Source organism: Bubalus kerabau, chromosome 2 (genome assembly GCF_029407905.1).
Source record: "Bubalus kerabau isolate K-KA32 ecotype Philippines breed swamp buffalo chromosome 2, PCC_UOA_SB_1v2, whole genome shotgun sequence".
Classification (NCBI taxonomy): domain Eukaryota; kingdom Metazoa; phylum Chordata; class Mammalia; order Artiodactyla; family Bovidae; genus Bubalus; species Bubalus kerabau.
In genome coordinates, this window is record NC_073625.1 from 190,418,586 (window position 1) to 190,443,161 (window position 24,576).

Consider the following 24,576-nt stretch of genomic DNA (forward strand, 5'->3'; position numbering starts at 1 on the left):
TCGTTGTCTGGAGGCTGGAGGGCCAAGGTCAAGGTGTCAGCAGGGCTGGCTGTGAGACCTCCCTCAGTGGCTTGTCGGTGGCCATGTCTTCTTGCTGCGTCCTCACGTGGTCTTTCCTGCCCCAGTGACTGCGTGTCCACATTTCCTCTTGTAAGGATGTCTAAGGGATTTAATCCACTTCCCTGGTGGCTCAGATGGTAAAGTGTCTGGCTGCAATGTGGGAGACCCGGGTTCGATCCCTGGGTTGGGAAGATCCCCTGGAGAAGGAAATGGCAACCCACTCCAGTACTCTTGCTTGGAAAATACCATGGACGGAGGAGCCTGGTAGGCTATAGTCCATGGGGTTGCAAAGAGTCAGACATGACTGAGCGACTTCACTTTCTTTCTGAAGGGATTTAATCAGGGCCCATTCAAAAGCCCTTGTTCTCACCTAATCACCTCTTTCAGATACAGTCACATAACAGAGGTGCTGAGGGGTTAGGGTTTCAATGTGTGAATTTTGCTGGGACACAGTTCAGCTCCTTAACAGGGGCTGAGATCAAATGGTCACATGTTCAGCGCCCAGTTATTATCAGACGATGTCTCTGCCCTTGACAGATGTGTTAATTGACCTGTAATCTTTTAAAATTAAATTTAGGACACAGATTAAAGATTTATTTCATGATTGAAGGTAAGAAAAATTGTTACTTTACAGCCTCCAGTTGGACAAGTTTTGTATTGTATAACAGGATTTCCTGTGGGAGACACTTGAGAAAGGGGTGTGTAGGAGGCACTTCATTTGTTTTCCCTGTTGCAGAGGTTACTTGTACCTTTATGTGAGACTTTATTGCAAGGAGCATATATATATAAAAAATCAAGTGAAAGAGAAGAAAGCTTCCCTGTGGTTGCCCTAATTTCTTTTTAGCAGAGAGTAGTCATTTTTTTAATATGTTAATTCTAGAACCTTTTCAAGAGGCAGCAGGAGTTGGCACTCAAAGATAAGAAATTAGAAGCTAACTAAAGGTTTTCTTACTTTAATGATTTCTAAGACAATTACCAAATACATGAATGCAGTGAAAACTGATGAGTTAAAACCTAAAAGCTGTTTTTATGGCAACAATAAATTATTAATAGTAACCCTTATGAACGATTTACCCTGCGTTGGGCCTTGTTCAAGGTTATTGTGTTGACTCAGTCTCACAGTGACCCTGTTGGAAGCTATTTGTATTTTCCCATTTCACAGATGGCCCCTGAGGCACAGAAAGGATGGTCTTCCCAAGCGTATTCAGCTAGTAGGTGGTGGAGCTCAGAAGGGACCCAGGTGGTCAACCTTGCAGCATCTGTGTCCAGTCCCCATGCCCCACTGCCTCTCTGAGGATCAGCTCAGTTGCCCAGAAACATCACTCCTCTCTGTAGTGACTTGACATTGTTATGTGGTTTGGGAAAGGTTCCGTTTTGTTTGTTTTCTTTTCTTTTTTAGGCTCGTGGTAGCAAAATAAGTAAGTATGTCAGTGGCCCACATCACTTCCCAATGATTTCTTTAAGATCAATATAAATACAGTTGGAAAAAGGTTTCGCTTAATGGTAGCGGATCCTGAGTGTAAGACTGAGCCATTGATTTTGAAAGGTTCTTTCTAGGCTGAAGTAGGATGTGGCTATACTGTCATTTTAGGAGAGCTAAGTGGATTTTTCAGTTCTGTTAAGGCCGGGATGAAAGAGCTGAGTTAACAGCTGAGCTGTGAAGTTAGAGACTCCTGAGTTCCTCACTGGTCTCTGCCACCAGCAAGCTGTGTACTCTGAGCGCGGGGCCCTTGCAGCTCCTCTGTCCTCGGTGTGCGGTCGGATCTGCGCTCCAGGGCTTCCCATGAGGACAAGTGAGAGCAGGTGTGTTTGGTGTCCTGGGTACCAGAGAGTAGCCTGTGTGTCTTGGCTCCTGCTGGAATTTGGTGAAGAAACTCACGTCCACTTGCCCTGGCTTCCTTTTCTGCCTGGAGTTTCATGGCTGTTTTATCCAAGTAGAAGAAGTGGCTGTAGGAGCTGACGCAGGTGTGCGGCTGGGCAGGGTTGGTCCAGCTCCGCCCTCCTTAGCTGTCAGACCTCTTCCTCCTCCTCTTATTCTTGGGGAGAATTTATCTCCTCAGGGAGGCCAGGTGGGGGCGAAGTTAGATCAAGTGCTGGCTTTTCTAGAGACCACTTCTTTAAAGATACAAAACAACCTGTTTTGTGATGTCATTTTGCTAAATTATTCAATTGTGTAAAAATACCAATTAATACATTTTAGAGCCCATTTTCCCTATATTTACCTAACAGTGCCATGTTTATTCCTGTTGTAGGTGCTGGAGATCAGAATTTATTTACCTCCATTTACCCGACACTTTCCCAGCAGCTTCCAAGAGAACCGATGGAATGGAGAAGGTATGGCATCTCCCTCCTTGTTTTGTAGGCGTCTGTGTGAGTGAGTGAAGCAGTGAAAGTGAGAGCCTGAGTTCTAAGGAGACTGAGAAGAAGGGCCCGTAATCTGTGAGCCTTTTTGTAAGGAATGTGTTGTTTTCTGAACAAGACCTGCGATGATAGAAATGGAACATGTCTTTGGAGTCACAGGCCCCTCGTATAGAGGTGACTTCTGACTCCTGGTGGCATTTGGTTAAGGAGATGGGCACCCATATTCCTCAGAGGAGCTGGTGCCTCTGCATCTTAACCAGGACTTTGTCACCCTGAGTGCCTGGGCTCTTCTCTTAAGGATGAGAAAGTGGACAGAAGGATGATCTTTAAAATTAGGAGTGCCATCAGATCAGTCCTCCCATTGGCCCTGTTGTTTGTAATTGTTCCTCTAATGACTTGTTCTGGGGAAATAACTGACTTTGAATTATTTTACTGAAAAACTAACTTCTGGTAAGATTAGATATTATTTGTAGAAAATGGATTGTTAATACTGTTTATTAATAATATTAATATTGTTAATACCTGTTAATGCTGGCAGTCTGATTTTAACCAAGGTGAATAAAAAATTTCCTGTTGTTATTCATGCTCATGTAATTCTGATTCTTGCTACATTATTCCTTTCTGACCACCAGTTTTTACCCTCCTAACGTGAAGAATTAACATTCTGGATGACTTTACCAGGCTCTCTGTTGAATCTAGTCTAATCTTTGTGCCTGCTTAGTGTTACAAGGAGTGTATTTATTTACCAAAATGTAATATAAAGAATGTACAGAACTGGGAGAATTCTCTTACAGAAAAATTATTCAACTATTGAAGAGGCCCAGTGCTGTGAATGAGAGAAAACAATTCAGCAAATGGAAGAATTTAATAATATCTGAAGAAATGGAGTGATCTGGAAAGGATTTCAAACAAGTATACATTATTCAAACATTCAGAAATATAAAAGAAATGAGAAATGGGCTTATGAGAAAAAAATGGAATAGAGACCCTGCATAGATTTAATGTGCATATTCTTTGCTTCACCGTCTTGAAAACTAAATGAGAGAAGAGTACTAGAAAGGCCTAAACATTTAAGGACAGAGAAGGCGGAGGCGGCAGCAGCGGAGACATGGATATCTTTCTGGGAGCGGAAGGATGGACAGAGGAATGGGAGGGAAAGCCCTCTGTGTGTCTGCAGAGGGGACACCCTGAGAAGCAGGCGGGTCCCTGACAGGTGAAAGGGCCCAGGACCTGGGGAGGCAAGGGCAAGACCAAGTGCAGAGGGGTGTGTGTGTATGTGTGGCTCTTTAGTATTGTTTGACATGTTAAAGTGTGTATATTTCACTTTGGCAAAAATGTAATTGATTAGATCTTGGGAAACAAAATTGAAGCAGAAACTTGACTTCACGCACTGAACTTCTGTGTAGCTGAAGAACAGAGTGATGAATTGGGAGATTGCACTTGGGAACTCCGGAGCTGAGAGCTGAGAGCCAGAGATGGAGGTCCGAGAGGAAAGCTGAGCCGTGAAGGCCAAGTCCATAGGTTTCCATATCCCTGTAGTCGGTATTTCAGAAGTGACTGTGCACGGGTGGAGAGATGAGCCCTGCTTGAAGAACTGGTGTCCAGGTTTTCCCAGAAGCAAGTTCAGAGATTTCAGGGGCTGCTGGATGTCAAGCAGAATGAAAACAAAACCAAGCAAACAAAAAGCCACATCAGGAAATAGGGAGAAAAGAAAAACCGAGTCTGCAGTCTCTAACAGCATTTAAAATGCAGCCTCAGATAGAGCATTTAAGAGGAGTACTTTGACTTGAAGGCTGCACCTTGACTCTTAGTCGTGTCTGACTCTTTGTGACCCCATACAGTCCATGGAATTCTCCAGGCCAGAACACTAGAGCGAGTAGCCTTTCCCTTCTCCAGGGGATCTTCCCAACCAGGGGATTAAACTCCGGTCTCCCACATTGCAGGCAGATTCTTTACCAGCTGAGCCACAAGGGAAACCCCACCTTGACTTGAGTTCTGAGGAGACTGAGAGTTGAGTTCTGAGAAGCCCCACCTTGACTCTAGAGTTGTGTATTATTCACACTCACACAGCGAGAAGACTGTCTCAGCCTCCCCCTGACCTTGGAGAGACAGGGTTCCGGCTGGGCCCAGGGTGTCCGCACACCACCACACCGTGCTCTCCAGAGCCCTGCTCCCATCTTACATTCGCTGCCGCCACAGCATGGAAATAGCTGGAAACCTGCTGTCAACAGGAGCACCTTCAGGTGTGTGTGATTGGAAGCTGTACTTCTGTCTCTGAGGTAATTAAGGAATGTGTCTCAAGGAAAACACATGTGTCAGGGGCATGAACCCTGAATTCACAGGGTGAAGGGAGCAGCTGCCTGAAAGCAAGTCATAACAAATATTTCACTATTTTATGGTGTCAATGCTTTTAAAAATTAAAAATCTAAAATTTCAGAATGTGGAAGAAAGCAGAAAGAAAACAGTGTCGTATCTTTGTCCTGTTCAAGGAGAGATATAGACACTTACTGTACTTTTTGAAAGGAAAATTAAAGTTTATGCATATTAAAAATTAAAATGTAAATAACAACAGAAAAGAAATAGAAGATTAAACTTTCAAGCTAACAGAGAAAAAGGATGGAAAAGGAAGACTTGATTAATCTCCCCAAGGACAGAAAAAAACTAGCGTGAAATAGAAAATCCACAAGTTAAAGCATAATAACATTCAGTATGGTTGTTTTCAGTTTATTCATCATGGAGACTCCTTAGGTTAGACAAAAAGAATAAAATCCATCTGTAGATATGTAAAAGAGACACAGCTCACTAGAGGTGGAAAATAGAGGTGTGAAAAAGAGATGTATGTGGTCTAATTTATTTTTAGAAGTATAATTAAGCAGTGTCCATACTCTATGATAGCCATCAATTAGATGTGTGTAGCTTGTGGGATCTTTGTTCTTGGATTGAGGAAAATTGGAGGACGGGACTTCCCTGGTGATGCAGTGGGTAAGAATCTGCCTTCCAATGTAGGTTTGATGCCTGTTCCAGGAAGATCCTACATGCCACGGAGCAACTGAGCCTGTGAGCCGTAGCTACTGAGCCTGTGCTCTAGAGCCCAGCAACTGCTGAGCCCACGCACTGCAACTGCTGGAGCCTGCTGCCTGGAGCCCATGCCCTGCAACAAGAAAAGCCCAAGCACTGCAACGAAGAGTAGCCCCCACTTGCTGCAACTAGAGAAAGCCCATGAAGAGCAGCAAAGACCCAGCGCAGCCGAAAATAAATTTAAAAATTATTTAAAAAAATTTCCTTGAGCTGTCCTTTAAAAAAAATTGAAGGATGGGTGGTTACCACTATTTATGCTGTGCAAACAGAAACCTGTTCTTTTTCACCAGACAGTTCTCTTTTTTGGATAATGCAGTTTGTTGCAAAAATATTAGAGCAGTTTAAAGCTTTGGTAGTTTCAAACTGCACTTTTGACATTTGGGAAACACTCTGCTTCTTTTATGGTGACTGTATACTGACATTTTTCTCAGAAGTCTGTATTGTTGCAAATGGAGTTATAAAGAGCTTTGACACATGAACTGTGTTTAAAGTAATTTATAGCATCTTTTCAAATGGAACATATAATAGTTAAAATTCAGGGTTAATATCACCTATGCACTTCTGAACGCATAGATAGGATGAGATTGTTGTCTTTTCTTGTTTTCCTTCTGCTGAACATTCTCATGTTTCTCAGTGACTCGTTCACAATTGTTGATAGGTCCTATGGCCGGGCTCCAAAGATGATTCACCTGGAGTCTAACTTTGTTCAGTTCAAAGAGGAGCTGCTGCCCAAAGAAGGGAACAAAGCCCTGCTGACCTTCCCCTTCCTGCACATTTACTGGACGGAGTGCTGTGTGAGTATTCATTGTGGGGAACGTAACAATGGGTTGAGAACTCACAGGTCTGGGTTTTGCTGAGACAGCTATACTTTTTGAAATTTACTATTTTAATTTTTTGGTATTCTCTTTTCTCCATTCTTCAGCCAAGTGTATGACTTTGCCATGGCTTAGTTCTGCTCTGGCCCAGTGCATGTATCATCGTAATCACCAAATACAGTCACCGAATTATTTCCTATGTTTCCAGTTCTTGTGAACCATCTCCCTGTGTCCTGGTGGGCACTAGCTATTTCTAACAGTTCCTTTCAGCTTTGTTTTCCTCACACCCTGTAGTCACCACATGGCTGTTATTCTCCTTGAGAATCCTTGTCTGTCTCTGGTGCTGGTTGGCAGGCTCTCTGTGGGCAGGGAGCTGTCTCCTGACTCACCCCCGAGTCTGGTGCAGGAGGTGCTTTGTGATGCCCGTTGAGAGAGCGGACACTGCTGCTGTGGGCACCCTGGCCTTTACTTGGCAGTTCTGTACTCATGAACCTGAATTCTTGCATGAAGGAATGGAAAATTCTGTGGGTCATTTGTTCTATCTGTTTCAACTCTAATAAAATAAGCAGGTAGCAGTGTACAGAGTACATGAATCATTACACATTGTGACGTTTTAACCTGGATCTGAGGATGCAGAGTAGTTATTGTAGTTCTGCTTTGTAGCCTTTCCCTGTGAAGTCACATGGGACAGGCTTCTTCCCCGCAAACTCTTAGGCTAGTTTATATGAGGTGTTGTCCACCAGGGGGGCTCGTTAGAGATGCGACCCTTGGGGTTTTATTGGACCAGGCACATAGGCAACCTCTGCCTGGCACGTAGCAGTGCTCTGAACTCCTGGGGAATGCAGAGGTCAGCACAAGCCATGTGATGGGTGCAGTGTGTGTGCAGGGAGGCACTTCCTATGGCACAGTGATGGGAATCCTCCAACATCCAGATTGGATTTAGCACAAGGCTGGTTCTTCCTGACCCAGACATCACCACAGCCTGCACACACCTCTTGCCAAGTTATCAGAAACCTATGTGGGTTTCTCTTTTAGTGCTTTACAGTTCATTATCTTTATTTTGATGTTCAAGTTGTCTCAGGTTTGGCCAGTGAGAGTCACTTCAAACTGGCTCCTGTGGCCTTCTGAGAGCACTTTCTAACTTTAGACATGACAGAATATTCTGGGTTCTTGTCCCTTTGCTACCCCTGTGTTGGAATCAGTCATTTTTTCTCAAGGCCTTGATCCCCCTGGCATGGCGGGAGTGGCCCTGCTGCTGTGCCAGTTGACTCCACAGGGCTCTGAAAGCACATGTCTTAGAAATCATGACTTGATACCGATGCCTCTGATTTTAGCCTAACCCCAGGGTGCTTTCTTGCCTTAACCTGTTCTGTGTTTATATCCACCCTGGCCCTGACAACATGGGCACGTTCACTTAACCTGCTCAGGGCTGCAGTATGCATAGAATGGTTTCAGAGTTGCTATAAACACGACAGCCTGAAACAGGCTGGCTGAGAAGAGTTCAGAGCCTGTGTGCAGTGCGTGCTTCCCCGGGCCTGACAGTCCACGTTCAGACCTGGCGGGCTAGTCACTCTCAGGGGTCGTTCTTCTCAGTGTTTGCCTAGTTGCCCTGGCGTGTTTATTTTTCATATGAACCTTAGTATTCAATTCCTTTTCTAAGTATTCTACCTTTTTTGTTGCTATTGTCAGTGGGATTTTTTTCTCACATTTTCTTCCGGTTGGTGATTTTTTGTGTATATAGAGACTGTTGGTTTTTTTTTTTTTTTTTTTTTTTTTTTCACGTTAACCTTGCTGAATTTTTTTATTGTTTGAGTTTGTTTTGTCATTGGTTCTCAAAACCAGTGTCTGCAGGCCCCAAAGTCTAGGGTTTTCCAGTCATCCTATCATGCCACCTGCAGAGTCTTACTGCTTCCTTTTCAGTTCTTATGTCTCAGATTCCTTTCCTGGTCTAGGACATTGTCTGTTAGTGGTGGAGACAGTGGGTATCTTTTCCTTGTTCCTGATTCAGTGGGAATGCCTGTGATTGGTACCCTCCAGTAAGTAGGGTGCTGGCTGTGGGAATCAGGTGGATTTGAGTCAGTGTGTGAAGGAACTTCCATCCGTTCCTATTTTCTCAAGAGTTTTTAAAATTAGGAATATACTGTTGTCATACCTGGTGGAGATAATCATATGATTTTTCTCACTTAGATCTACTAATACGTTGAATTACGTTACTGGTAATGGATATTTTTGAACCATACTCGTATTCCTGGTATATTCCACTTGGTTAGAGTATTATTTTCTTAATGTGACATTGGTGTCTGTTCATTTTATTTAGGATTTTTTGCATCTGCATTCACAAGTGATTGGTCTTTAACTTTTTTGTGTATTGTGTTTATAAGGTTTAGCTACTTCCCTAGTGGCCAGACGGTAAAGCGTCTGCCTACGATGCGGGAGACCCGGGTTCGATCCCTGGGTCGGGAAGATCCCCTGGAGAAGGAAATGGCAACCCACTCCAGTATTCTTGCCTGGAAAATCACATGGACTGAGGAGCCTGGTGGGCTACAGTCCATGGGCTTGCAAAGAGTCGGACATGACTGAGCAACTTCACTATCAATATTATGCTTGATTCATAACTTGACAGAGTTCTCCTGAGGAATCATCTGGGCCTGGCACTCTCATGGGATAGTTTCTTGATTATGTTCTGTATCCCTTCCATGAAAGTTGGTCAGTTTTAACCATTTGTCTACTTTGATAAACTGTGTTTTTCTTACAAATTCTACATTTCAGTTAAATTTTAAAATCTCTTTCCATTGAGACATATGAAGTAGTCTTTTTTCAACTTTTGAAGTGTGCTCTGTGTCAATAGTTATTTCTCCATTGTTATTTCTTACTTTGTGTATTGGTGTTTTGGGGTTTTTTTCTTTCTTTCTTGATGAAATTAGCTAGTTTGATTCTCCCCTTTCCTCCAGAACCAGGATTTTAATTTGTTAGTCTGATATACAGTTGGTACGTTTTCTATCTCATTAATTTCTGCTTTCATTTTTTACTGTCTCCTTCCTTTTGTTTTCTTATAGCTTACTTTTTCTTTTCCTAGTTGTTTTGAGTTGGAAATACATTTATCTTCATTCTTAACTTATTAGTGATATAGGTCTTTAAAGATGTGAATTTAAATATATCCCAGGGCCACAGCTGACACCAGGTGGAGCAGACGAGCTATAGACTTGGGAACAGTCAGTCTTCTGGGCCAGACTGTTCTGTAGTGGTTTGTTACAAAATCATAGATAACTGATTGAAAAGGGAAAAACCAGAAGACTGGAGATGTTTTGATTGGGACTGCCTTGAAATTGTTAATACATTCATCTGAGAAGAATTTTAATGATGATGGATCTTCTCCTCTGGGAACCATTCTTTATGGCTTTTTAATGTTCTTTTGTCATGTGTTGTAATGTTTTTCATGGAAGTCTTGAATTCTTACTGCAAGATGTATTTCGTGTTTGTGGACATTATGTTGTTCAGTCACTCAGTCATGTCTGACTCATCGCGACCCCATGGACTACAGCACGCCAGGCTTTCCTGTCCTTCACTACCCAGAGTTTGCTCAAACGCGTGTCCATTGAGTCAGTGACGCCATCCAACCATCTCATCCTCTCTTGTCCCCTTTTCTTCCTGCTTTCAGTCTTCCCCAGCATCAGGGTCTTTTCCAATGATTTGGCTTTTTGCATCAGGTGGACATTATAGATGATTTTTTTCCTCCTTGAACTTACATTTCCTAGTAGGAATCCTGTGGAGGTTTTTTTTCTGTTTTAGTTTTGGTTATCATCTAGTAAGAAAATTTCCATGGGTGGAGAATCCCACCATGGGATTCCCTGGTGGCTCAGATGGTAAAGAGTCTGCCCACAATGTGGGAGATTTGAGTTTGATCCCTGGGTTGGAAAGATCCCCTGGAGAAGGAAATGGCAACCCACTCCAGTATTCTTGCCTGGAAAATCCCATGGACAGAGGAGCCTGGTGGGCTACAGTCTGTAGGGTCCTAAAGAGTCAGACATGACTGAGAGACTTCACTTTCACTTTTCCTTTTATTAAGAAGAATTCCTGGAGCAAGTTGACAACGTTTAGGATTTTAGATTTAGAAGTAAAATTCCATTGTGTCATTTTAGTGGTTGCTTCGGGTTTGTAGTCCACACTGTAAGCTGCGCCTCCTTCCTCCGCGTCTGCTGTGCTGCTGAGGCCGCATGCGGTGCCACAGCGCTGCCTTTCTCGCCCCTGCCTCGTGTGACTGTGCGTGCATTCAGTCTTACGTGTGTGGTGGACCCCACAGTGCATGGTTGTTGTTTTTGCTGTAAACCATCAAGCGTGTTATAAAGAGAATAAACCTGGGAAAGCGTGTCTTTCGTATCTGCCTGCATGTTTACCATTCCATCCCCTTCCTGTGTGCATCCCGATTTTCAGCTGGTGTTAATTTCTTTCTGCCTGAAGGACTTCTTTCAACTTCTGTATAGTGCAGGTCCATTGGTGATGAGTTCTTCTCAGCCGTTAAATATTTGAGGAGCTATTTATTTTGTCTTTATTTTTGGAAAATATTTCCCTGATAGAGAGGTCTTGTGTGAAGGTTCTCCCCGCCCCCGCTTTCAGCACCTAGATGTTGCCTCACTGTCTTTTGCTTTCCATTGTTACCCATGAAACATCTTTGATTTGTGACTGTTATTTTGTACATAAAATGTCTTTCCTTTGGTTTTTTTTCAAATTGATTGATTAATTTCTGCCTGCACTGGGTCTTGGTTGCTGCCTGTGGGCTTCCTTAGTTGTGGCGCATGGGTTTCTTGTGGTGGTGGCCTCTCTTGTGGAGCACAGGCTCTGAGGTGCGCGGGCCCAGTAGCTGTGGCTCGTGGGCTCTAGAGCGCAGGCTCAGTCGTCATGGTACGTAGGCCCAGCTGTCCCATGGCACGTGGGGTCTTCTCTTATCGGGGGTGGAACTAGTGTTCCCTGCATTGGCAGGTGGATTCTTAACCACTGGACCACCAGAGAAGTCCTCCTGTGTTGTTTTAGGATTCTTTTTCTTTACCAGTGATTTTAAGCAGTTTGATTATGATATGCCATGGTGGACCTTCATTTCTTGTGCTTGGATTTGGGGTTTTTGTTTTTGCTTTTTTACTTTAGGGATTTATAATTTTGACCAAATTTGGCACATTTTTGGTCATTATTTCTTCAAGTATTTTTTCTGTTCCTCTTCTCTGCTTTGGGGACTCTAGCTCCCTCTGTGTGAGGTCACTTGACGCCTCCCAAGTCACTGCACTGTGGGCATGTCGTCAGTCTTTGTCTCTGTGTTTCGTGTGGATAATTTCTGTTCCTGTGCCTTCACGTTAACAGGTTGTTTCTTCTTCAGTGTCTAATCTGTTCTTAGTCCTACCCAGTGTATTCTTCAGTTTAGACATTGTGGTTTTCATCTCTTTGAATTCCTCAGGGGTCTTCTCCTTTTAAAATATCTTTCCTGTCTCTGCTTAGCATCCGTCTTTCTCTGCCTTCATGAACATATGAAGTATGGCAGCAATAGCTATTTTAATGGCCTTGTCTACTAACTCTGTTATTTGTATTTACTGAGTCTGTTTCTTTTGAGTGATTTTTCTGCTTTTTATAGATCTTATAGTCTTATTTCTTTACCTGCCTGGCAGTTTTTTATTGGATGCTAGACATTGTGAATTTTATCTTGTTTGGTGCTGTTATTTTATGTAATCCCAGAAATTTTCTTGTGCTTTATTTAAGTTACGTTTAAATTTGATCCTTTTTGTTGTTGTTGTTCAGTCACCAAGTTGTATCCAACTCCTTGCGACCCCATGAGCTGCAGCCACACCAGGCTTCCCTGTCCTTCACTATCTCCTGGAGTTTGCTCAAACTTATGTCCATTGAGTCAGTGATGCCAGCCAACTGTCTCATCCTCTGTCACCCTTTTCTCCTCCTGCCCTCAATCTTTCCCATCATCAGGGTCTTTTCCAATGAGTTGGTTCTTCGCATCAGGTGGCCAAAGTATTGGGGCTTTAGCTTCAGCATCAGTCCTTCCAATGAATATTCAGGGTTGATTTCCATTAGGATTGACTGATTTAATTTCCTTGTTGTCCAAAGGACTCTCGAGAGTCTTCTCCAGCACCATAATTTGAAAGCATCTTCTTCGGTGCTCAGCTTTCTTTATGATCCAGCTCCCACATCTATACATAATTACTGGAAAAACCATAGCTTTGACTATATGGACCTTTGTTGACAAAGTGATGTCTCTGATTTTTAATATGCTGTCTAGATTGGAGCCTGGTGGGCTGCAGTCCATGAGGTTGCAAAGGGTTGGACAAGACTGAGCGACTAAGAACAGCACTAGGTTGGAGGATATATGTGTGGATATGTGTATGTGTCCCTCACACGTGTGTTTACACCTCCATATGTAACTCTTTGTGCCCATGCATGTGAACGTGTGCACACACATAACCCAGTTCCAGTGCAGCACACAGGGTCAGTTCTCATTCCTTCCCTTTCTGTATGTGTGACTTTCTCCAGCTCAGAGAAGCCAGGCACTCACTGTTCTCCATGATGGGCTTTTCCTCTCTTCACTGTGGTTTCCTGAGAGACCCTTAGCCCCACGGGTTCAGCTTGGATTCCTCTTCTGCAGAGTCACTGAGCCTCTCTTGGAATGTTTGTTGTTTGCTCACCATCGTGAGCCATGGGCTAGGCTCTGTCCTGATTCCTCTAGGACTTCGGGGGACTCTGTCCTTCCTGCTGCTCATTGAGGCCTCTTCTGAGAGTCCCTGCAGGCTGCCACCCACAGCGTCCCCAGGAGAGGGGCTGGTGTCCCCTTGGGGTGTGACTGCCCCCCTTGTGGTGGGTTCTGGCAAAGGGCGCCTGGGAAGGCCTCCTTGGAGCTTGTCATGTTGCCTCACCTCTCCCTGTCCGGTGGGCCTTGGGATCTGCATCTGTGCTTTGATTTTGAAACTGCTGGGTCCTGGGCTGCCACCCCCTGGCCTTCTGGTTTTACTTTCCAGGGGTCAGGTATCTGCGTTCTGACAGAACACCAGCCCTGTAAAACTTCTGGTCCTAAGCACTGCCATTGTGTGGAAAATAAGCAGTTTGTGAGTGTGTTACTGTTGGATATTAATTCACAGAAATCAGAATTTTGCGGGATGGTTTTCCTTTTAACCAAAAGTTCTTTTTCAGATTGTAGTTGTTTCAGAGTTACGCTGAGGACCTAGCAGTTTTTAACGTTTTTAAATACTGCCTTTTGGAACTTTTCACTTACTGATTAAATGAAAGACAGGGACTTGATACAGAATTTGAGATTTAACTCATTCATGGATCAGTCACATGAGTGTTATTCAAAAGAGACTAAAGAAATCCAGAGAAAATATGGGCAGAATAATAAGGAATCCTTTTCTTCAAAGAGGGAAAGAATATATTTAGACAGTAGCTACTAATTATAGTTTCCAAAGGTTTTAAAATATCTGATACTGAAATGAGTTAAGCATCTTGGTTTCGATTTTCGCTCTTAATCTGCTGAGTGGATTCATGGAGCATAAGATCACTTGTAAACAGAGTTACAAAACAAGGAGAATTTGTGTCTCCCTGCTTCTCTGTGGAGGAGAGCTGAGACCGGGCTTGTTGATGTCCGGGGCAGAAGGACTACCGTCTCCAGCAGGCTGCCGTTTAGGCCCCAAGTCAGGAGTAGCTTTGATTTCCAGGCCCATGTTGGCTCCGCTGTTGAGGCTATGTGAATGAGAAAAATTTCCAAAAGTCCTGGATTGTCCTCTTTGTCTGGGTCACCTCTAAAGCTGCCTTGTCTCTGACATGGCCTGCGAGTGGCGTTGAGGTTGGAGTGGTTCTGGGGGCTCCTGGAGTGCCATGGGGCTGTGGAGGAGGCCACGGTGAAGCCCCCACCCCCAGATGGCAGTGGGCCTGCAGCGGGACCGGCCGCTTCCCTTTCCTGTCATGGTGGGGCCGTGACCGGAGGGGACCCTGCCGTGTTTGGGCCCAGGGCCCTAGCCCTGCAGACCTGGGTTTTAAAATCCCAGCCTTCTTAGCAGAGTGTGTCTCGGTGGGCAGCGTGCTTGGCCCTCTTCCTTTCCAGCTCTTCCTCATAACGTTGGAGGACCTCCCCTCAGTGCCCCTGGGCTCAAGGACGATGTGCACCTGGGACGTGGTGGGAGCCTGCCCTGAGCGCCCGCAGCTGGGACCGGCCACAAACTTTCCATGGAGTGTCCGTGCCCCAGAGCAGAAAAGCGTGCTGCCGTCTGTTTTCAGGCTCTTTTGCCCTGTGAACTACAGGGTGTTGATAAATCTGTGTTCACGGTGACTCATTTATTTTCAGGATACTGAAGTGTATAAAGCTACGGTAAAGGATGACCTCACCAAGTGGCAGAACGTTCTGAAAGCTTATAGCTCCGTGGACTGGTTAATTGTGGTGGTTGAAAATGATGCCAAGAAAAAAAACAAAACCAACATACTTCCCCGAACTTCCATTGTGGACAAAATAAGAAATGATTTCTGTAATAAACAGAGTGACAGGTACGTGTGTGTTTGCTGTTAACCTCATTGGGCTGACAATCTAGGTGAGATCGTTTACTGGCTTCCAGGTGATCATAAGTGTTTGCTCTGTGAGTGCCTGCCCTGTGCCTGATGCTTGAGCATGTGGTGGATGCAGCAGAGGAGACCAGGCCCCTCCTTAATTTTCTCCTTAATCGATTCCTAAAAGGAAAATTGGGCAGAAGCTGCTGTGCATTCCCAGGCTCTTGGCGAGCACTGCTGACACAGGGTCGCGTGCTGTCTTTGCAGCGGCGTCCCAGTCACAGGGAGGCCTGCGCGGGGCTCCCTGCCACAGGGGCGTCCCAGTCACAGGGAGGCCTGCGCGGGGCTCCCTGCCACAGCGGCGCCCCAGTCACAGGGAGGCCTGCGCGGGGCTCCCTGCCACAGCGGCGCCCCAGTCACAGGGAGGCCTGCGCGGGGCTCCCTGCCACAGCGGCGCCCCAGTCACAGGGAGGCCTGCGCGGGGCTCCCTGCCACAGCGGCGCCCCAGTCACAGGGAGGCCTGCGCGGGGCTCCCTGCCACAGGGGCGCCCCAGTCACAGGGAGGCCTGCGCGGGGCTCCCTGCCACAGGGGCGTCCCAGTCACAGGGAGGCCTGCGCGGGGCTCCCTGCCACAGCGGCGTCCCAGTCACAGGGAGGCCTGCGCGGGGCTCCCTGCCACAGCGGCGTCCCAGTCACAGGGAGGCCTGTGCGGGGCTCCCTGCCACAGGGGCGTCCCAGTCACAGGGAGGCCCTGCACGGGGCTCCTTGCCACGCTGGTGCCTGCTGTGTGCACGCTGCTCTGCTCAGATCGGCCCCCACCATCCCTGACTTCATCAGCTGCTTTGGGTTCTCCTTTTCTGGGTTAACAATGCTTGATGGGAATTTCTGAAGCTTAGTTTGTTTGTTGCTTTAATTAATAAGGAGAAGATCTGGAAACAGTAAACGTTGAAGGTCTTAATGAGGGACGGAGAGTGTAAAGGCTGTATTGTCTGGTTGATAAGCACCAGGTCACTGAAGGAAAATATTGTTTCGGTGGTTGCTGTTCATGTAGGTTTCTTTTTTCATCCACCCCTGTAGTAGAGAACTCTGCATCTGGTCAGAAATAAACGTGGATGATTGCAATCCTTAAGGCCTTAAGGAGAAGCTGCTGAGCCAGCAGACCCTAGCGCTCATACGGTGAACAAATGACGTAACTTCCATGGGGGGATGGGGCTTAGGAGTGAGCTGCCTGGACCCCTCTATCTTTCAGGGGAAGAAACAGTGTCTAATGGGGTGGAGTGAGGGGAGTGGGGTGACTGAAATTAAGGCCAGCTACAAGTTTTAAAATTTCCTTCTTGGTACTGATTACTCATCTGGTGGGCCGTCTAGACTGTGGCTGTTTCACCCTTTGTCCTCTGGTAAATCAGTCCTTCCTGCAGGAGGGATGATGGAACCCAAAGGAAATGAAACTTAAAATCTGTTCATTTTGCCACTTGCTGGTAATTCAGGTGAAATATTTATAGAGAAATGTTGAAATTCATAGCATCAATATTTAGAAGTTATTTCTGAGTTCAAATTTACTCATCTCTCTAGATTATATTGTTTTCAAGGATAAAGAAAGTTTTACCTTTTTCACCTGTTGGATGAACAGGTTATTTTTTCCAGATCCAGAGGAAAGACTTGTAACTTTATACAAGCCTTTGAGATTTGTACACCATGGATACAGAGTTTTTTGTAGTGAAATTGTATCATACCTTTGTTGTTTTTGTTCAGTCACTCAGTTCTCTCTGACTCTTTGCAACCCTGTGTCTGTAGCCCACCAGTCTCCTCTGTCCCTGGGATTCTCCAGGCAAGAATACTGGAGTGGGCTGCCATTTCCTTCTCCAGGGGATCCTCCTGTCCCAGGGATCGAACCTGAGTCTCTAGCATTGCAGGTGGATTCTTTATGAGCCACCAGGGAAGTCCCATAAGTTAAGCCCCGTCCTTCTGAGCCTTTATTTATTGTTGATTGACGCTACTCTTGAGCTCAGCTGGTGTGAGAGACAGACTCACCGTGAGAAGTGTTTCCAGGGTGAGCTGACGGTGCTGGTCCTGGTGCCGGGGGGGCTGAGCTCAGGGCAGCTGGGCGGGGCGGGGGGAGGGTCAGTGAGGATGTGTCAGCCGAGCAGGAAGGTGTTGGGTAAAAAGACAGGAGAACCTGAGAAGCTGAGTGGGCTTGAACTGGAGAGAGTAGGAATCAGAGCTGGACACCCGGGCTGGTCCATGTTGTCATGGTCCTCAGGTGCCATGTTAAACACCTGCATTTTAGTCTGTCAGTCACCGGGAACCCAAAGAGGTTTTTGAAGTGGGCAGGGCACCTGGGGTTTGGGAACTGAGGCGTAGTCACCTTATTTTCCTGTGCACACTGTAGACAGGGTCTGAGTCTTGTGACTCATCATAACCCCCCCATCCATCTCGCAGCACCTCTCTCATAACAGCACTCACTGACTGCTTACATATACATAGCCTTAGACCAGCTCATGATGAAACCATTTCCTCATCTGATGTCTCATCACCTGCCTGATGTGTTTCACCAGTTCTAGAGGGAAGAAAGGAAGAGGAGGGAGGAAGCCCGTTTGCATCCCAAGATCGTGGTCACTGTTGGGCGGTGGTTCTGTGCCTGGAGTGTTTTCTGCATAATCTGTTCATGTCTTCCCAGGTGTGTCGTACTCTCCGATCCCTTGAAGGACTCCTCCCGAACTCAGGAATCCTGGAATGCCTTCCTGACCAAACTCAGGACATTACTTCTTATGTCTTTTACAAAAAACCTAGGCAAGTTTGAGGATGACATGAGAACCTTGAGAGAGAAGAGGACCGAGCCAGGCTGGAGCTTCTGTGAATACTTCATGGTGCAGGTACCTGAGTGACTACACAGAGTGAGACTGCTTCCTTCTCTTTGCCTCCCTCTTCATTCTTGTGAATAAGGCGGCTGTCTTGCGGTCATTCATATGGACGTAGCTTATAAGACCAAATGACAGTGTAGTGGCCAGCTTCATTCTCTTGGCTTATTAAGGAAGATCGGAGATGGTCTCCTGAGTAGTTACTGTGTCAGCTGCCTCGCTGCTTCAGAGCTTGGCATCTAGCCTTTTATGAAATGACCTTGTCCTCAGAGCAGTTCTGCTTTTGTCGGTGTCTTGGGCCTCCTGGTGTCTACCATGGACCTGGCTTAGGCTGTGGGGCCCAGCGCTGGTGATGACTCTGAGGATAAGATGTCTCCTGCCTGCCTGGCGCTGTGGTTGAATTACTTGAGTCCCAAGTATGTTTCCTCCATAGTTTTGTAACTTTGGGTTCCAATGAAAGATTGTCTTAAGCTGGTTTCTTTACTCTAGCTTACAAAAGTGTTTAGGTTTCCAAAAATTGTGGTCTATAGTCAGTTCTCTTGTTTTTTAAGAGGAACAGTGTGTTAAGTGAACAAAGTGATGTGAAACAGAGGAGCTTGGGGGAGGAGACCCTCCTTGCACTGCAGAGGGATAAGAGTGTTGCTGTTAGGGTCCTTGTTCTTTGTTCACCATGTTTTGCCTGGAAAAGCATGATTTTCATATTTCGTAATTTCATATTTAAATATCACCTGTATATTAATTACTGAAGAAATAATGCACCTTGAATAAATAAAAGACCCTAATTAGAAATTTTGAAGTTTGTCTCTTATTCTGATGCTTCTGTCGTGGTGATATTTGGGTGATTTTGGGCAACATAAGGGAGTTTGAACGTGTTCATAATTCCCTGTATGGCTGACTGTGACAGAACTTTCAGATCACCCTGTCTCTTTACCCTTCAATCATATTAAACTTATTTCCTAAGAGTAGTGACAAGGAAAGAGAAGAGTCCAAATGAACACAGTGGTATTGGTTTAGAATCAGTGTGAACTCGTGGTTGGATAACTGGATGGCTGGGTAGATAGATTCAGAAATATTGATGTATGTGTGGGTGGGGGTTAATGCGTGTGCATGTAAATATTGCTTTGCTCTTTACTCTGATGGGGTCTGGAAAAAATGACACCTCAGTAGCAGTGAGCAGACTTAGTGCTAAGATCTTGGTTTCTAAACTGCATTCTCCAATAAAAGTTGGCAGGGCTCCTGGACATGATTGGTTCCAGGGCTAATGTAGGGAAAATACAATATTTTGTAGAAGCACAAAGTAAGCAGGTGCTCAAGAAAAAGGTGGAGGTCTGTCAAAGGAGCACACACACCACCTCCAGGGGCCTCCTGACACCCAAAGCAGGAGCAGTGTGTGCAGCAAATGAGTAACGACAGACCAGAGATGCACCCCATGGGGTAGAATCAGCATCCTTGTGTCTCCATAGATACAAATAAGTAGTCGGTTTAATAAGTAAATGAAGGAGAAGATTCCGCTGTTCCATAGAGCAGAATTCTAATTAAAGAGTGTGTGTCTGGGGAGCAAGGGAAGTACCAAGGACGAGAGGCCGAGCACTCAGGCCTGGCACGTCACAGAGGGACTCCAGGAGTCATGCTGGCCTTTTCCTGCTTCTGTCTGTGCCTGGTCATTAACTTGATTTTCTGTTTCTTAGCATAAACATTGTTCAGAATGCTGCTTGCTTTTCTCTGTTGCGATCTTTCCTGGCTTCTTGTTTCAAAACACTGATTTATAATTTTGTGTTTTCCTTTTTAAACTTTCTTTGGGTGACTAGGAGGAGCTTGCCTTTGTCTTTGAGATGCTGCAGCAGTTTGAAGACGCTCTGGTGCAGTACGATGAACTGGACGCCTTGTTTTCTCAGTATGTTGTCAACTTTGGTGCTGGGGGTGAGTAGTGAAGTTTTAGAAACAAGTTCTTTTCTCACCATAGCTTTCCCACTTCTAACTAGTATGGAAGCTGCTGTTATTTACCTAATGATTAAATCATCTTCCGTGGTTTTTAAAAAAAACAGATTATGCAGGATATATTCCCATCTTGCTATAGGGAGTGAAATGAGAGTTGGGTGTTAGTCACACTTGTGGAAGAATCTTGAGGAATGAAAGTGTTGAAGGATATAAAGTGTCATTTCTACAGCTTGAGCTGTCTGTCTAGGGATGCTCCCGATTCTGTGCCTCCTTGCTAACATAGTGTGGGGGATCTTTTTCTTTGGTTAAGAGGTTGTCTGTGTGATATTTGAATGTTCACTACAGTGAGTCTTACATGACACCATTGTAAAGGGTGTTCATCTTTTTAACGATGTCTTAAAGTTTTCTAAAAATACGAAACTAGCACAGTGACCCATGTACAAAGAAAAAAGTTTGTAATTGTGCTCACTGTTCTTTGCTTGGTATTTATTTTGGTAGAAATGGCATCCCATTATCATGACATTTGTCTGAAGCTTGTTCTTACTAGCAGTCCATCGCAGGCGTCTCTTCAAGGGGACAGGTCAGGTGCTAAGCTGTTTCTACAGTAGCTGCCGAGTGCTTCACAGTGTGGGCTCCTTAGGCTTGATTCAGCCGCCCTGGTGCTGGGCATTTGGGTCGTCTCCACTCTGCTACCACAAGCAGTGCTATGATAGCCATCTTTATCGGGGGTTCTTTTAAGAACCTTTGTCACAGTGTCTGAAGAGAGGCGTGATTCCCAGGAGCCATTGTCTTGTCTGCTAGGAGACCTGTAGGGAGTGAGGTGCAGGGGCCGCCCCCCTGGCCTGTGGGCCCCACCCTGGTTCTCAGAGTGATGCGATGTCACCCACTGAGGCCCACTTCCAGGCAGTTTTCATGCAGTTCAGCTTTGGATCTCTTACTTTGCTGAGACACAGACAAAAGCATATAACTAAAGCAATTTACTAATTAGATTTTGAAAACTTAAAGGGAGTTAAATTACATTTCTTATATCTTACATACCCATGTTATATATATATATATATGTGTGTGTGTGTGTATATATATATATAGAGTGTCTCAAATAGCTTACATGTTTCTTATATTTCACATAGTTTCTTTGTTCTCTCAGTTTTAAAATAAACCTGGGGCAATTTAAAATCCAAAAGTAAGCCTGGACCAGCTTTTACAGTGAAATGATAAGGTGGTTCATTTTTGTTCATTCATACATATACTTCTTGAGAGCCTTCCCTGTTCTGAATACAGTAGGGAACACAACAAAATTCCTTCTTTGATGGAGTTTACATGAAAGGGAGACATATGGAAAAACAGGTATGTCACTTAGAGTCAGGTAGTGAGGGTAGCAAGTGCAGGCTGGGCAGCAGATGCAGGTGTGGGGGAGGGTGGCGGTAAGGCTGCTTAGTGTCAGATGGGTGCCTAGGAGGCCCTCCAAGAGAGGCCTGACCAAACGTGGGGGGAGCCAGGAAACCCCAGTGGGCTCCAATGGGGCCCTAGCAGAGGGATCTGCTGAGGAAGGGCCTGACGGCTGGGGGGACACCTCACTTTATGGACAGGGAGCCGCTGAGTCTCAGCTCAGGTCAGTGAGGGATGCTGGTGCTGTTGCTGGCCCTGCAGCCGTGAAGCAATGCCACCATGCCAGGGTAGATATGGACGTCCAGGGAGGTGGCTGTGAGAGAGGAAGGTAGATTAAAAAGTTTTTTCCTTAAGATTGAATGACCCTGTTATTGTAGACGCTTGTGTTTAGTTTAAAACCATATTTGAGTCTTTGGGCTCTTAGAATTGGGGAGCCTTGTTGGAAATCTCCGACAGTTAGAGGAGGTTCCCTCTGCTTCCCACTACTACTGCTTCCTCGTGCCTGTGGGCCCTTCCTCTGGGAGCTGGACTCAGGTGTTGACAGGGTTGAGTGGCAGACAGGCAGGAGGCTTAAACACGTCAGGAAGAGTGTGGGGATGAAAGAAGAAAAAGACTGTCCCGTGGCCAGGCTGCTCCCCCACACACGGTAGGGAGGAACCCCATAGCACACTCCCGCCTGGGCCTCCTGCCTCCTCCCCGGTGACTGATTGTGGAGCCTGAGGTGTCCCCGACCCTCAGCCCGGCGGCCTGATCACATCCTGGCTTGTTCACGACCTTCGGGGCCTGGAACGGCGTTGTGCCTTGTGGCCTCTGTCCTGTCCCTCAATGCCAGGTGCCGAATGGGTGTCCTTGTAGTGAGCACCCTGTCCTATGTCCCTTGCTGGGTTCCCCACAGCCTCGAGGGGGGGCTGGCACTTCGGGCCGAACAGCAGTTGAGCCGCCCATCGGTCCCCTAGGGCTCACGGTCCCATGCAGTGAGGTGAAGGAATCTGCAGTCAGCGCCTTTCACGATGTGTGTTTGTTTAGATGGTGCCAACTGGCTGACTTTTTTCTGCCAGCCGGTGAAGAGCTGGAATGGATTGATCCTCCGAAAGCCCATAGATATGGAGAAGCGCGAATTGATACAGAGGCAAGAAGCCACCCTGTTAGATCTGCGCAGTTACCTGTTCTCTCGCCAGTGCACCCTGCTCCTCTTCCTGCAGAGGCCGTGGGAGGTGGCTCAGCGCGCCCTAGAACTGCTGCACAGCTGTGTGCAGGAGCTGAAGCTCTTGGAAGTGAGTCGTCTCTTTTCCCCATTTACCCGCTTCCTGACTGTTGGCATAGAAACCGATTAAGTAATTGCTAGAAAATACAACTTCTGCTCTCAACACAGTGCAGTTCACACTGGCCCACAGTGAGCCTCCTAGATCAGTTTCTCAATATAATTTTTAAGGTAACCCTGGCTTATTCTGTGGGAGCTGGGCCTCACTGATCAAGATCACTCGTCTGGGGGACACACAGAATCAGGTTTCGCAGGCAGTGTTTGTTTTCTTTCAGAGCTGTCCTTTCAGATACATGCATTTGCACATGAGCGTGCTGGTGACAATGTGAGTGACACACAGCAAGCTGTGCACGTTAATCAGTAGCACCCAGTTTAATGGAGGTACGTTACAAGCACACGTGTGCATGCGTGTGGGAAAGAACACAGTTAGCCTAAGGTGTTCATTGTAGCGGAACACTTGGTTTTCTAGATTAATACCCCCAGGGCTCTGGGCTCTTTTCCTGCCGGTAGCATTGGAAACATTTTAGTGAGATAGGGGAGCGCTAATGACTGTCCGTTCCGGGCGTTCTCACCTTTTTTGTTTTAGTGACCTCTTTACATGGAAAACTGCACATATACACACTCCAGTTGTTACATACTCTTTCAGAGGATTCTTAGGCACCCGCTCCCACTGCCTGGTTAAGAACTGAGAGGGTGGTCTAATTCCATTTTATAAAGGAGGAAAGTAGGTGTGGAAGTGGTTAGGTGACTTACAGGTAACATAATTAACTCGTCACAGACTCAGATCCTCCCGGCAGGCTTCGGTCCTTTCTGTTGGGCTCCACATCAGGGCTCTGGGGGCACAGTTAGTGAAGACCCAGGGCACTGGTGGTAGGGGTAGTTTTCATATCATAGACTTTTCTGTTTTATGTTCCCTAAAAAGCTAAATAACAGACTCAATAAGATAAACTGTTGTGCTAATTTCTAAAGAAGAGATGCCTAGCCTAGCTGAGCCACAAACTTGAGAATTTAGGACTTTTTATCAAATTATTTTTCTTCCTTGGACATCTAATCAAACATATGAGAAAAAAAGAACAGTTTCCACCTTGAGGTGATGTTCTTATGGCCACCTGTCACCGAGTAGGTTGAGATAATCTTCTTTGGCTATTGCAGTCTAGTTGTACAGACTCCAGGGCTGAGGGGGTTGCTTCATTAATGGGACAGGGCTGCCTAGAGATTTACTGACTGAGAGATTTTCTCTTGTTAGTGGATCAGGGGAAAACATGGGAGTGTATTAAGAGCCCAAGCAGTCCAGCCTTGGCACCTTCAAATTGGGGTCACCCAGGAGGGCTCTTTAGGACTTAGTGATGGTGTTCTCCCTGGAGAGGGCATGTGGGGCATCAGGCACAGAACTCCTGTCTCTACTTTCTCATCTGAGATCTCTCTCTAGGTTGTTTTGGGAGCTGGGGGTGGTCCTTATATCTTAAAGAAGTTTTGCGGTTGGCAATAAAGCGGATAAGTTTTAGTCTTAGAATTTCTTTAAATTTTTATGGAGACAATGAAAATTCAAGACTCAAAATTATTTATTTTTTCTGCATATTTGATTCCGCTCTCAAAACTAGAACTCATTTCCTGTGTCTGCTAGCTTTCTTTCTGGTGATTGTTATTGACAGTCATGTCCATGGCCAGAGGCCAGCGTAGAGCCTTGGGTTCCCCCACACAGAGCTGGGCAGAACTGCCGCTTGCAGAGTCAGTCCTCAGGCAGCTTGCAGGTTGGGCCAGCATGTGGTGCTTCTAGGGTTAGGTTTGGTCATTTATCCTTATTAAGCCAAAAGCATATGTATTGCAACCATTTTGTGCATTTCTTACTGTGATGTTTCTTTTGCAGAAAATGCCTGTGTTTGCTCTTTGTGGTTTGTAAAGCAAGTTGTGGTGACTTCCTTGTTGGTGCATCAGTTGATTTATAGTGTCTTCTCTGAGAGTAGGAGACGCTGAGGTGGCCAGATGCCCCCTCCGTGGTGTGGCCTGGGGTCGTCACCTGCGCGGTGCCTGCTGAGGCCGGGGGCCAGCTCCCCGCTTGGCAGTGTGTGAGTGTGGAAAGGGTGCCTGCCCACAGTGCTGCTGGCGTCAGGAGCAGTAGACCTAAGGTTGCGCCAGGTCTGTGGGGGCTCAGATGACTCGTCACAGAGTATCTCTTTGTTGTCTACAACATTTAAACCCTCCCCCACCCGTTTACCAAAAGTCTAGTGTATTCCCTGCATAAATTTGGAAACTACAGACAGATCTGCAGAAGAAAATGTCATTGCTTATTCTAAAG

At 45.8% G+C, this 24,576-nt stretch overlaps 1 protein-coding gene across 4 annotated transcripts in view; it reads left to right on the forward strand.

Moving 5' to 3' along the window:
• Nucleotides 1-24,576, forward strand: part of TRAPPC10 (trafficking protein particle complex subunit 10) — a 75,806-nt gene that overhangs the window by 16,806 nt on the left and 34,424 nt on the right. For 2 of the 4 annotated variants that reach the window (XM_055569777.1, XM_055569778.1), the window contains exons 2-7: nt 2,313-2,394; nt 6,158-6,293; nt 14,638-14,834; nt 17,512-17,707; nt 19,501-19,612; nt 22,046-22,293. In XM_055569777.1, coding sequence (XP_055425752.1) covers nt 2,313-2,394; nt 6,158-6,293; nt 14,638-14,834; nt 17,512-17,707; nt 19,501-19,612; nt 22,046-22,293 — 971 coding nt within the window. Of the gene's footprint in view, nt 1-2,312; nt 2,395-6,157; nt 6,294-14,637; nt 14,835-17,511; nt 17,708-19,500; nt 19,613-22,045; nt 22,294-24,576 lie in introns of those variants that run through there. The other 2 variants (XM_055569779.1, XM_055569780.1) reach the window with 2 other exon arrangements.